This window comes from Apteryx mantelli, chromosome 3 (genome assembly GCF_036417845.1).
Source record: "Apteryx mantelli isolate bAptMan1 chromosome 3, bAptMan1.hap1, whole genome shotgun sequence".
In the NCBI taxonomy this organism is placed as follows: domain Eukaryota; kingdom Metazoa; phylum Chordata; class Aves; order Apterygiformes; family Apterygidae; genus Apteryx; species Apteryx mantelli.
In genome coordinates, this window is record NC_089980.1 from 81,538,436 (window position 1) to 81,553,152 (window position 14,717).

General features: G+C 40.0%; 1 protein-coding gene across 12 annotated transcripts in view; it reads right to left on the minus strand.

Moving 5' to 3' along the window:
• Positions 1 to 14,116, minus strand: part of LOC106498024 (heat shock factor protein 2-like) — a 29,593-nt gene extending 15,477 nt beyond the window's left edge. For 11 of the 12 annotated variants that reach the window (XR_010883762.1, XM_067293784.1, XM_067293793.1 and 8 more), the window contains exons 1-8: positions 13,455 to 14,116; positions 13,175 to 13,283; positions 8,485 to 8,612; positions 7,711 to 7,835; positions 5,197 to 5,272; positions 3,381 to 3,430; positions 2,225 to 2,294; positions 88 to 215 (exon numbers count right to left, since the gene is read on the minus strand). Coding sequence is in view for 11 of the 12 variants with exons in the window: in XM_067293784.1 (XP_067149885.1) it covers positions 88 to 215; positions 2,225 to 2,294; positions 3,381 to 3,430; positions 5,197 to 5,272; positions 7,711 to 7,835; positions 8,485 to 8,612; positions 13,175 to 13,283; positions 13,455 to 13,559 (791 nt within the window). In the remaining variant the exon portion in view is untranslated. The remainder of the gene's footprint in view (positions 1 to 87; positions 216 to 2,224; positions 2,295 to 3,380; positions 3,431 to 5,196; positions 5,273 to 7,710; positions 7,836 to 8,484; positions 8,613 to 13,174; positions 13,284 to 13,454) is intronic. The other variant, XM_067293792.1, reaches the window with a different exon arrangement.
• Between the last annotated feature and the right edge of the window lie 601 nt (positions 14,117 to 14,717).

Consider the following 14,717-nt stretch of genomic DNA (forward strand, 5'->3'; position numbering starts at 1 on the left):
CCAAGGAGATCTATCTTTTCCCTTGCTTAGACAGGCCTAAAAATCCCAGCACTGCTTTCCCCTTAAAACGAAACATGCTGCTCTTACTTTTCAGCTATCCTTGTCCACATCTGAGATGTGTCTGCTTGAACTCTTAGTTGATCTCCTTCAAGGTCATTGATGCTAACTTCCAACTTGTTTCTACTTCCTGTCCTAATACACTGATTTTCTGCAGTCTGGAAAAAAAAGAACACAAACAAACAAACAGCCTTGTTGATTACTCGGGGTGGGGGCGGTGGGGGCGGAAAACCCTGCCCTATCTCAAGCTTCCATTTTCTTTGGGATAACAGAGTCTTCATTCAATGTAAAATAAAATTCATAAAATTGTTTGGTTTTATTTAATTTATCACACAAGGAATTCTTGATAAGTTCAGTTTATTCAACAAATGCAAGGAGGAGACTGCCATGGGCTCAATCACTGAAATGAAAATACATAAAGGCAACACAGAATAACCTCCAAGATATCCTTGCTTCAACTTTTTTTAAAGGCTCCAAAGGAGCTCCTGAGTGCATGGCTAAGGAGATAGCAAAGTGGGCAAACCTCCATTAATCTGCTCCTCTAAGTGTTGGTATTACACAGTACAAGAGGGCTTTGAACTTCAGGGCTTGAATTTATCAAAACTCCTTATTCAAGAGGAAACTTTCTGTGAGATTTTGATTATAATTACTAAATTTGATTCAATCATTTTTGTCCTTTTTTAAATTAATTGTTTAGTGATTGTATTGCAGCCTTTGTAGGCAAACTATCAAACAGGACACTGCTGAGAAAAAAAAGTAAAAAAAAAAAAAAGTAAAGTCTCCTGAATCAAACAGCTTGAGCAGGAGACAATAGCTTAATATCAGTCATGGACAGGACTGTGGTTCTCTGACAAACAGTTGCAAGCCCTTCAAGTTCTTTTGCTGCTCCTTTACCACTGCCCTGCCTGCAAGGCACAATTTTAACTACAGCCCCTCAAAATCCTCTCATCCCTGAAGGCTTCCAAAACTCTGTTTCAATCTATACATTTTAATTGTTCCACCAGTTACCAATAAATAATTTTTTTTCAAGCTAATACAGAAAAACAGACCAGACACTTTAAAATTCACTAGAGAATTAAATAATCCCAGGTAATAAACCCAAGAATATACAAGGCAAATTTTCATTTAGGTACATTCTCTCCTTGTTTGCTGAATGATAGCCCCATATAACTTTTACAGAAGAGATTAAACTTTAAATTATACAGCATTCTTCCGTAATAGTTCAGGTAAAACATTAAGCAGTATAACAACATTTAATCTAATATTTCTTTCAGAAAATGAGTATTTTCCAAATGAGTCTAATAAAAGATAACTCCTCAAATTTCATGTGGTGATATTAGTATGGTAATAGTTTAGTGTAATTACTAAAATATTTTTCTAGTACTTTCTGAAGTTCTCTGTACTCAAGACTAAACAAGTGTCATTTCAATGCTGCATGATACTAATTTGAATGCTTAAAAATAAACAGATTTCCCACGAACATCTATTTAGAACGACCATAAGCTGGTAGTAAGAATTAGTGATAAACATGACATAGTTTTTGTGACTATCATGAAGAATATGCTTCCCCCTCCCCCCGCCCCATCAAATTCTTTGACCCTGCAAATACATTAGAACACATTAGAAATGATCCAACCAAGCACAATTTTTTTAACACAAGACTATCCAAACAAATGCATTGATACTCTGCAGAACAGGGCCAGAGCATTCACTGCCTCTTAGGATGAGGTCCTAGAAGTTACTCCATACTTCTTTCAGCTGCATGCATTCCTTACTGTATGCATATAAAGTTATTTACATCTCACACTGGTAATAAGAAAAACGTACTGCAAGAGCTACATTATCTGCATCAGTGATATTACTTTAAGACTATGTAATGTGATGATGATTACCAAGCTAAAACATGAAACTAGCAAGAATTAGAGCTCAAGGGAAAAAGAAAAATTTGTAAGGGTATAGAGGAAGAATTCCTTTAGGAAGCACTGTGCAGTACTGGCTCTATAGCAATTATCTTACTATACTCATTAGTATGCCACATAGCATCTATATGTAACCTATAAATTCAAACAAAGATCAAGCGTAGCTCCAGCCATCACACAGCAAATATTTGTGCTGAACCACAATGGTTACTGTAGAGAAGAAAGAAGAGTTAAAGATAATGGTTTACCTGGCTCTGGTCAACTAGTTCTTGAGCAGACTGTTGATTGTAGTCTCCTGTGTTATCTATCATAAGGGGCCTAGAATAGATTATTTAAAGTGTTTGAAATGCTAACTTTGCTCACAAGGTAGGTATCAAAGAATCACAAGGAACAGTATAACTCTTAATACAGAAAAATACAAGGCAGCAGCAGCTTCTGAAGAAGCATAGCTACTTAATATACTTGTAACAACTTAGGTTTCCTACTGGTCAAGAGAAACTTCGGCTTTCTAAAAATCTGCCTTTATCTTGTGATGATACAAGATCTTTGAACTGCAATATATATACACAAGAAGAGATTAGCTTCACAAAATTCTGTGTTAGAATCAGGATAAAGTGGCCTTAATTTGATTTGAAATCCTTACAGGGCAAGCATTTCAGTGCAGAACTCCTAATTTTGCTGAGGGTCTTCTTCCTTTCCTTGGTGAACATAAATAAATCCTGGAGTTCATTAGAGAGGATATTATTTAGCTTGTATTGGCAGGATTTTGAGTTTACAGCTCTCTGTGATACCTATTTCACCCCTATTCTCAATCCCAAATGGTTAGTTTGGAATTGGCCCAACTAAAGTGAAAATACCAGATTTTTAAAGATATGCCAAAAAAAAAAAAAAAAAAAATCCAGTACTGGTGAGGGATGCTCCCTTAATTAAAAGCAGACAACAGGGGCAATGGGAGCTTCTTCTTCCAGACAGAGAGGAAATCCCCTTCCTGACTTGCAGTAATTGCTATGTCACAGTAGAATTTTCCTCCAGTACAGCTTAAGTTACACAGAGTCTTTTTAAAGTTAAAGCCATTACAACTAATCTATGTCAAGATAGTTCTTGGCATTTGTGGTAAATCAGTTACTGGCTGGGAACTTGGGGGGGGGGGGGGAACGGGATGGGACAGGACGGACAGGACAAAGAAACACGAGAGTCTTTCCTGGACTGAATGTAACCAAAAGAGAAGGTAAAAAATTCCTAGAGACACCTCTAGGCAATACCATTTTAATGATGCAGATCAATGCAAAAAAACCACCCGGGTCAGTTGTTATCCAAAGCTACTGGAAGATGTTCTTTCACTATTAGCATAAAAATACAGTTATAACACTAAACAGAGTTAGTTTTACAGTCTGTTTCACTTACTGTTTTTGTGGCAGGCTCATAGTTTGGTTATAACACTGTGATGCAACATTCTGAGGGGGGGGAAAAAAAAGGGCAAAAAACCAATGCAGGCATGAATTGGAGAACAGACCACTTGCCAGTCAATAATTAATGAAAAATAATGATTTTTTCCTACATCATCCTAACTCCAGATTTTTGTCCATTATCAAGACCAGTAATATCTCAGAGTTATTGTCAGTAATCATAGAACAAAAAAAAAAAAAAAACCCTCAACCCCCCCATGTGGCATTAATTATATTAAATTCCTCTTTCCTAAGATTAAGGATGCTCTAGCTTCCAAAATAAAGCAAAAAACCTTGAAGATGTTACTAAGTGAAGGATGAGTAAAAATACTGATATTCAGTGAAGCTAAGGATAATCTACTTTAACTGACCAGGATACATTCTATGTTTCATTCTCAAGAGCCATAACAAAAGCCTGCAGTGCCTAGAGAAAACCACAGCTAGAGAGACAACAAGTACTTTCCCATTCTTATATTAATTACTTGCGTAAGAATAGTAATTTCAATAAGCATACTGAAATCTGGCTTCCTTTTTCAGATAATTATGAGAAGAATTGGGAGTATTTGTACACTTTGACAGAGGAAAATTATACGCATAGTTTCTGAAAATTTAAACATGTTGGGGCTCTATGACTGTTTTCTGCTCTTAAAAAAAAGAGTTATAAGCAATTTGCTCAGTCACCAATTAGATCACAGTCAGAAATCAAGTCACATACAGAAAAGCCATCACCTTAGCAGCACAAAACAATCTATTACTAGCAGAACAGCTGGACTGCAGGGATGGCTAACCATCATGGCACACATCCCTGCTTTGGGTACTCAAAGCAGAGATGGATCTGGGTAGCTCCAGCATGGAACTGGGATCCACGGATTTTGATCCCAACTGCTCCATTCTGGTGATCCTGGCCAAGGCACTTGGCAAGTACATAAGAAATGATGTGACAGATCAGGCTAACAGCCTGCACAACAGCAGCTGTAAAAGATGCCTATTTATGGAGAGCAGGTGAAGCTAGCCACTTTATTCAATCCATTCCACAAACACTATCCCAGCACACAGAATTATTGTAGGGATATGAGAATGTACATGGCAGCCGTTTTAGCGTTCATTCACAGACCAGCCATTAATGAATTTGTTTCATCCACCTCTGAACCTGCTGACACACCCTGCCCCTGCAGCCTCCTGTGGTGGCAAGTTCCAGGATTTCATTATTTGCTGCGTGAAGAACTGCTTTTTATCCATTTTAAATTAAACTAGTGATAAAAGGACTGAGTGCCGGCTTATATGGCAGAATTTGGTGAAAGACAGTGTGTTCAGCTTGCTGATCACTGCTGCGATTCTGCAAGCCTCAACTATATCCTCTCCCTCAGCCTCTTCCTCTCCAAACAAAGGAAATCCAGACTTTTCACTCTCCCCTTATAAGGCAGCTGGCTCCATCCTTGATTATTTTAGCTGCCTAGATAGACGTGTCATATTCATACAAGACAGATCTCCTCTTTTATGGGAAGAGGAAAGATAATAAGTATTTCACCTGAAATTCCTCACAGTAACCAGGTATAAGCAAGAAATTCTGCTAAGTAGTAATTTAAATTACTGCTTGATGTTCTCATTTATTTAAACCAGAGTATTTTCTAGAAGTCCATAGAGCTGGCAATTACAGGGTGGCACCAGTACTCTCCTCAGCGTCAAAGGCATTAAGCAAACTGGACATAATCACACAATTTTAAACTATCTAAAGTTTTATGTTTTAAAGTCACTCAGCAGCTGTGGCTACTCACTGCCTCACAGAGCTGTCGATGCTGGATTTGCTTCTGTTTAAGATCAAGAACTTCCTCCCAAAGGGCTTTGTTTTCCCTGAAAATTCAAGGGAAACATTTCAGTAGCTCTTAAAGAAGCCTAACATTCCCATCTAAAAAAACTAACAGGAAAAGGGTGGGGAGAAACTGGGGTTTTGTAAATAACAAACACCTCAAAATAATCATTTAAAACTTCCTTCAAAATGAAATAAAACCTATTTTCATGAAAACAGTGAAGCTCTATGGAGATAAAACATGACGAGCTAAGACACCATTTCTGACACTCTAACACCTTATAAGTTAATCTGCTCTCCAGTCTAGTTATTTATCTCAAATTATTTATCTCAGTCTAGTATTTATCTCAAATCCTACATAAAGTAAGTCACAAACAAGCTGCCAGTATCCTTCATTTAGTAACAATGGCAAGAATAAAGTTCACCCCGTTGAGCTTTTCTGTTGCTTGTGAACACAAATAAGCTTCAAAGCAAACTAACAAATGTGACCGAAACATACGCTACTGATAAATTGTACATGCTTATTTGTGAAGCATGGATGGCCTTTAGGCTCCCAGAATTACTAACCTAGATCTCATTTATTAAAGCCATGGGCTAAAGTAACACTGAAAGACAGAAAAATGACAGAGGCATTCCAAAGTGAAAATTTCCATTCAATTGAGATAAATTAGATTTGGTTCCATAGTCTACTTAAAGACCACACTTGTTAAGAAGACCTCATCACATCTTGAGTATAAAAACCCTACAACTGACAGGAAAAAGTGCATGTGGGGAACAAGACTGGGGGAACTGTAAACAGTGCATAGAATAGCATGTCCATCAGCTTCGATAACGGTTTCAGTGCTTTTGCAGCCTCAGATCACCACACTGTAAGTCAGGCAGTGTTTTTAAGGGGAGGTAATACCTTTTATTATGCTAACTAATATAGTTGGAAAAAAGAACTGATGTGCACCTGGGCACATAAGCCCTTTGAGGTCACTGTGTGCCTGAAAGCTTGCCTGACACCCTCTCTCATTATAAGTCAGTCTAATAAAAGATATTACCTCTCCCCACAAGCATTGTCTCATATGTATTATTATACCATGTGCTGTCTCTGAGAAGAGTCGACAAGATGAGCATATGAGTTCAGTAAGTCATGTACATTGAACACTCTTCATGGTGGTATATAGTTTTTCAAGACTGTTACATCAAACTGTCATGAGGGGCAAAGAAAGCTATGCCAAACAAACAAACAAAAATCCTATTTGTACATTTAAAGTTTGTAATGCAATGCTAAGGAAAAGGCAGCAGGAGGAAATTCAAACCAGGGAAAAGCAAAGGAAGAACTTAAAATTATGATAGTGGTATTTGTTAAAAGGAGTTCCTGTATTACAGGAGCTGTGTTCCTATTAGAGAAAAGAACTGACATGGGAATGAAAGTGAACCAACAATCCATCTTGAACAGATAAAAAGAGATGTTACTCTATCTGAAGAGGCAGAGTTTATGCAAGTCCAAGCTAGTCATTTTCTCAGACCCCCAAATTAGCTTTAAAAGTCCCTTCAGGAAAGTACTCAAAAGGCCCAAAAAGTCTCAGTGAGGTACCAGTCTTCAGCTGCCTCCCTAACTTTCACTTTCAAGAGTTGTCTCAGAAAAGCTTCAAATCACACAAGAACGTGTCAGCCATTTTAAGTTTTCCTGCTTTCTTTTACAACACAGGATTTAAACCTTTGCTTAAGAAACATGTTCACATGATTCAGTTGCTCACCAGATAAAACTTTGAGCAACTCTCCAACAAGCACAAGCTACTCCAGGCAGAATACATTCCAGCCAACTTCAGGCATCTAAAAATTTGACATACAATTCTACGCTCTCTATGTTCTACTCTATATTCTGTTTACAGTCAGCAAGCCACGCATGTCCAAAGGGAGACTTATCCTATTCTAGAAGGAGGTGACTAAATTTAAGATATCCAATTTTCAGGCTGGAGTCCCTCAATTTAACAGAAAGCTTACGTCAATTCTCTACTTTACCAGAAAATTGCCTAGCTTCTCTCTACAGAAAAATATCTGTAGAACTCTCTCAGCTAGATGTTAACATACCAGATACATGATTTTAAGCAGTATACAAAGAGCATGAAGTCAAATAATCAGCTGAGGACTGGAATCCTAAACACATTGTTTAGGAATGTGGTTCAACAATATTTAAAACAGCATTGCTTCCCATGAAAGATGCTGTGGCTGAACATAGGGAGTGCAGTATGTAGCAGGCTGCCGACCACCACGTTTAGTGGTTGTATTAGCTCAATTCAGTTATCTGGGCCCCTGAAGCAACTGATGGATGTAATGTTTCCTAATGGAATAATTTTGCACAATCAAAAGAAACATAGGAATGAATATTTCCTAACAGAACCCAAACAAGACTTTGCCTATTGAGGATGGTGGTGTGGCAAAAAAGCACGCTCAGAAACCTGATATGTATTAGCGTTAGAAGGATTCAACATACCGTTTTAATGATTCAAGCGTGGAATCTATTACATCCTGTTTTCCTTGCACTTGATGAATAATTGCTAACATCTTGTGGATCTCCTCTGGATCAATCTTACCATTTTCTATACGAGGTAAAGGCACCTATAACAACCAAGATAGGAACACCAAACAAAAGCAGTGAAAAAGAGACAAAATGAATGATTAGAACTCATTTTAATTCTGATAACTTGAGGAGGAAGCTGTAGGTTCACATAAAGGAAAGAAACACGTATAGGAGAAGAAGGAAAGAGAGGTTAAGGAGCATGACAAACGTGCACTTGTAACACTCAGGCTAACTAGGATAGGAGGTTTAAATTCTAAAACAAGAGCACTTTTCATATAGCTCTTTAGACACACATTAGATTTGCAAGAATTGCTAGCATTTCAGGACCACGTACAATTTGTACTTTTTGAGTCTTTTGACATTTTTAACTGATGATACTGTATTAGGATACTCGTCATGAAAAGTCTTGTACCACAATGCAAATACAGAAGCTGGATTATACAACATATTGTTTGCAACTGGAATAACTTCATAGTAACAGTACTAAATGGTGCTCTTCAGCAACACTTGATAAGGGCTTCCCACATCTTAAAAAGATGAATATGACTAACCAAGAGTCCAAGACTAGAACATATCCATATCTTTGATCCGTATATGAGTTTTCCTAAGACAGTGTGGAAGTATAATATTCAAAATTAATGAGCAAACTCAGGATATTACCTGTAGACATACACTTAAGTTACTTACTTTCCTCTTTATCTTTGACAACAACTCTTCTTGGCCTTTTTTGAAACAGGGATGTTGATATTTACCAGAACCATATCGTTCTTGCTTAGCTGAGCCTGACTCATATTGTATAACTTTATGAAAGCCATCTAGAAGGAAAAACAAATACAGCAAAGTTCGAATTACATGGCATCTCCTTGTGCCCGAATAAAAGGACAAACAAAACAGTTTTAAGATTTGCAATAGCAAGAACAACAGTATGCTCATCTGACAAAATTCAGACATGGGCAAGGCCAAGCATGACCTTCAGGGAGAAAATAAACAAACAGTGAACTTTCTGCCCCAAAGGGGATGGAGAGGGAGTAGGGAGGAAGAGAAGGAAAATCTTCCCCCCCTTTGAAACTTCATACTCCTTGACAAATACTTTAGAGTTGAAATGACAATCAAGTTTTTCGCTTTGGGACAAAAACCCAGAGTCCATAAAAAGCCAAACCAACCAACCAACCAACCCACCCCCCCCCGCCCCCCCTCCAAAAAAAAAACAAAAAAACAAAAAAAACCCCTTCAGGCTATATTCTCAGCTTGCTTCAGCAGAGACAGCCCAGGCAAAGCAAACTGCACTACACACCTTAACAGCCATTGTGAAACTACTATAAACACAGTCTCTAATACGCAGAGTTCTTTGGCATAAGGATAAGCAATTCAACACTTACAAAAGAACTCTCTTACCAAAAATGGAAACAAACAAGAACTCCAAAAAACTCAAAACCCCAAACCCACAAACAAAGAGCAAATAAATTGTACAGTCAAGAATAGATTCTGATGCAACTGAAAAGCACAGCAGTTCAAAGCAAAGCAAAGTTATAGAGTGATAAATTTGGTGGCAGAAAGCTATAAGAGGAGAAGAAAGTTAAATGTGAAAGAGGAGTGCATGACTACACTACTCTATCAAAACTGGAAGAGCTTATGTTAAGTAATGCAAACATACATATACATTCCTTTTCCTCACTCCCCCAAAATCTCATTTTTCCATAAATTCAATTTTTTTTGCATGTTTGTTAAAATTTTTATAGTTTTTTTTTCTGAAGGTTGCCACTTAACTTGAATGACTATAATTTTTCCTGTTAAGAGATGCTCCTAAGATGCATATGAAGCTAAGACGAATATAAGATTCGAGCATCACAACAGCTGCTTTTTGTACTGTCTTTTTGAATGCATTCTTACAACACAATATTTCACTCAAGAAAGATAACCGAGCCATAAAGCAATTATTAACCTGTATCAATTCCCTGACCCAATTCATTGCACAGCTCTACCTAGAGCTGTGCCGGCACACTCTGGAAGGCAGCGCAGGGGCAGGGAGTACAGCAAGTCAGTTTGCTCACTCTCACCTGTTTCTCAGTTCATTATCAGTAACTGCCCACAGGTCAGAGACAGTCTCAGGGGCTAGTTCTGTCACTAAGAGTTAGCTAAGTAGGTTAAGTGACAAAGCCTTAACTGATCCTGTCATCACTAATAGGGAAGTAATAGGGAAGTTAAGTCTGGTCCCTGAAGTTCATCTAGGAGGGACACTCCACTGAAAACAGCACAGAAAGGAGAACGGAGCAAGAGAGAGGACATGAGAGATACAGAACAAACATTAGAAAGAGATGCCAATACAAAAAGGATGTTCTAGGCAACTTCTCCGTGTTCTCTTTAAAAAGAGAATTCATATTTATGATTAAATAAAAATTCATATTTATCCAGTGGAACTGCTAAAGATCATAATGTTCTATACTTGTCATATTAGCCATATATTTATATGTTGCACTGAAACTACCACAGCACCACATCAGACAAGAGCTTGTAAACACCACTAACTTGTAACAGACATCTTATTAAAAAAATAATAATAATAAGATAAAATACACAGAGGGACCTAAATACATTTCAGTTGCAGAATGAGCCACACACTTAATATATTAGAAGCTTTTAATGACTTAAGATTTAATGATCCTACCATTTCAGTGATTAATACCATGAAATATTTTTCAGAAGTCTTTTAGAATTGAATTTCCTGATTACACTTGATTTAATGGAACACTTAATATGATTAAAACCTGCACAATACGTCTGCCATCATGTGGTGTGGTCTCTGGAATCAGAACAACTCAATGGCAATGTTCCATGAAAAACCCACTGGCCAGAGAAGCCTTCATCAGCAGTTCACAAGCAAACGGCCTCTTACAAAAAAAGAAAACAGAATAAAACAACAAAAAAACCCAACAAACAAAAACCCTAAATACTTTTGACTCTTCTCCCCTCCTCAGTACACAAAAGGCTGTAAAGACAAAGGAGATGGGATAATAGTTTAAAAAAAAAAAAGAACAAAAACAAAAAACAGACTACTTCTGAGTTCAAAGTGACATTTCTGAAAGTGATCAAATCAAATAAAACAAACAATAAAACCCCACACACAATCCATAACCATATATACAAGGTACTCTCCTCACTCACTCTGTCTCAAAGACACCCAAATAGGAATCTCTTATACTGAGATGCATTTACTTTTTTTAATATAAAGAGGAGAATCAAAAGTCTCAAATCCTGACATGTGAAGTACCATCAAAAATAATTAAAAAACCCTAATAATCTTATGAGCAGCCAGAGAATTTCATGGAGCATGAGCAGCAGGTTCCCTGTTTGCAGTCTTGGTGAGCCATGAGTTTGAGTTTGCATGAACCCAACATAATGCATGCAAGTTACAAGACAGTGATAAACTACAGTGAGATCCATTTACTGACCCCCCTGTCATGTACCTGCCAGATATGGAATAAAAAGTTGCTCTCAGCCAGAACTGTCCATTATTTCCAGGCTGTTGAGTGATAACATAAGCCTGCAAGTCACAGGCTTCACATAAAGCTTTCAATAACTCCCGTATCCTTTCACCAAGACTACAGTCTTACCCAAGTGGGCCCTCAGCTGAGGCTGTCCATTATATCGCAGTGCTCAAGCTATATGTGCTGATAAAAAGAACTGTGCCTCAAAAATATGCCATCTCTTCAACATTTCTCAAGATGCATTTAACATACAACAAATCAAACAGAACCCACACTTCCCTTGATGAAGCCTCTTACAAGAAAATCCTTTGCAAAATCCTACTCTTTCTTTCTCCCCTTTACTTTGCCAGAATTCCTCCCCCCAAACCTCATGCCTTCCCTTATTTATTCATCTTGGTTAGGGGAAAGACATGCTGCAACTGACTTGGTACTCAGATGCTGGAACACTGACCAGCATGCTCATGATGACGGCGCAACTTACTACAGCCTCTTGCAACAGTTAAGAAACTGAATTCTCTCCTTGTGTCCTACCGTTAATCTGTGTCTTTCTCTTCCACCAGGACACTACATGTCATAACACTTGGAGGACTTTGAAGGCTTCTATTCCTTTTCAGGTTTCACTGGAGTTGGCCACCCAGGGGAAAGTTATTAGGAAAACAAAGGAACACACAGACAGCATAACTGTATAAACTTCACAAAGGCACAGGACTATTCCAGGTCAACTGTTACTGAGGATTGCCAGCAGAACTAGTCAGTCACAGAAACCTTAAAATCAACACTATTAAAGGAAGCTCTTGAAAAATATCAGATGGAGAAAAACACAGTAATTTTACATTAAAAAGATAATGCACCATTCACTGCATTTCATCCCTCACACTTAAACCCAGACATCTGGATTATAGTTGACTTGTCAAGCCACATCTTTTCAGCTGAAGAAGTCACTCAAGAACACACACAGCCCTTTCCTAATTAAGGCATTAGAGAATAATAGTCTTAAAAAAAAAAAAAAAAAGCATTGATGATATGGAGAAGAAGCTATATACCTCTATGGAAACTGACAGCCTCAAAAGACTCTCATTTCCATGTTAGATATCATGATTTATGAAAAAACAGTAGTAATTCCTTCCTGGTAGCTTTATACTCTTCCATGACTACAGCAAATTCATCAAGAAAAGCTGCATTATGCCTTTCCCAAAGCTGTTCTTTATGAGTCCCAACCAGAATCACTGTCTCTTTACTAGAGACACTTTAACTGCTCTTTGTGATGTCTTAAAGCATCCACTTATTCTGAGACATAGGGAAATTTGGAATTAATAGAATTATCTGAAGACAGACATTATTAAATACTGTAATATCCTGGTAGAGCCTCCTTACTCAAAACCACAACTCTGCAAGGGCAGACCTTCAAAAGTGGCTCTTTCTTGACCCGGACAGATGTGTTCTGGTTTTAAACCACTGGCAAGCCTCACAGCAGACTAGGTAAGGATTTAACTCCAGGCCCTCCTACATTCACACCCAAATTTAAAGCCTAACTGGTTACACTAATTCGACCAGGTATCACAAAGACTACTCTTGCGGTATCCGTGAAAACCTAGACATAACGCAGAGAAAAGACTTTGCCTGCAGTAGCATTGAACTCAAGTACCGATGAATCAGCTTCAAGGGCTCTAGCACACTGCTCCCACAGGTAAGCCCAACACGGCCACGACATGACAGCGCTCTGGATTCACCTGCAAGATGGCCACCCTCAGCTGGGTAGGATTAGTTTTACCCACTGGAAAAAGAGGCTGACCCCCCAGCTGTCATTGCCAGCCGGCCTGTGCGGACACAGCGCGGAGCCGGAGATGCCGGGCCGGCGCCTCCCGCTGCCCCGCACGGCGAGAAGCACTTACAGGAGTTGAGCTGCCTCACGAAGCTCGCCATGTTGTTGTGCTTGAAGTGCTTGGGGAGAATCTTCTTAGCGAAGCTCTCCTCGTCCAGCACGTTGAAGCTCTGCCCATCCTGGGAGAGGGACGAAACGGGCCGAGCCCCCGTCACCTCAGGGAGCCACAGCAGCGGGGCGGCGCCGCCAACGGTCGCGGCGCGTGAGGGGCGGCGGAGCCCGCCGGGCCGGGCCGCTGCGCCCCACCGAGCCGCCACCCCCGGTGCCCGTCGGGCTCCCCCCGCACTCACTGCGCTCCAGCAGATGAACTCGTTAGTTTGGGGATCCTCCACCAGCGCCCAGACCTTGCTGAGGAAGTGGGGCACGGCCGCCCCGCCGCCTCCGCCCGGCTTCATGCCGCGCCCGCTGCCCGCTCCGCCGCACGTGACCGCTCCCCGGCGGCCTCCCGCGCCATAGACGCGAGGGCGAACTGGAGGGTAGAGCGCCGCCAGCGACGGGAGGAAATAAAGAGCGACGAGGAAGGGAAGTCAGACCTGTTGGACTAGGGCGGAACTGCCGTGGCACCCGCCTCTTCTCTCATTCCCGAAGGAGGGGACGGTTGTTGCCCTTAACCAAGATGGCGCCGCGGTAGCTGGTGTCGCGGACACGTCCCTTATTTCTCGGTAGCTCTGCGGGCATTTCCCCCTATCTGCTTGTTCACAAGTACATGCAGTTGCTGTAATTTCCTTAGTTTCCTATTTCTTTAAAGAAGTCCTTACTATTGCCCCATTCCTCCCCCTCCCGGCCATTTATTTTAATTGATACGTTCATCTTCCTTTATTCCTGTATGCTTTCTGTGGCTTATTGCTTAGAGTATTGCTCTCAATTTATTCCCTACTGCCTTTTCCTTTTCTGGCTATCCGCGTGTGGGACTTGCATGGCTCCTGCATCCTCAGCATGTGAGTGACCCTAAGCATGTATATGATCACTTGATGATAAAAATGAATAAAGGAAAATCCCACAGAAAGCTTGGATAATGCAGCTCTCTTCATCTGCTGTTTGTGGGAGACATGTGACAGAGGCATGAAGCCCAAACTCACCTCTCGTCTCAGCTGGCAGTGGGCAATCCCATGCTCGTATGTGCAGGTGGGGTGACCTGAGGTACATGAATATCTGGTACAAGTTCTCCATTGTTTATACCATAAAGTTAAACACGCAATACAGAATCAACAAAATGCTGATGGATTCCCTTCTGAGAGGGGCCAGCGCTACTAGGACTATGCTAGGATGTCTCAGCTCATGGTGTTTGGGGGTGCTGCACGTGTTAGAAGAGTTTCGGGGCTGATGATGTGGATGCGTGCCAAAAAAAAAGGGGGGGGGAGCACATTGTCTTTTCTCAGCCTGTGTTGCCCCAAATAGTGGACAGAGAGTTTTGATCGTGTCACCTTTCAGCATCCTGCCATGTAGTAAAGCTATCAGTCAAAGTGTTTTGCCAAGGTTGCACTAAGAGTTAAACACTTGTGAATGATGCTGTAAAAGACAACATGCTAAGCAAAGAGCTACGTAATTTAGCC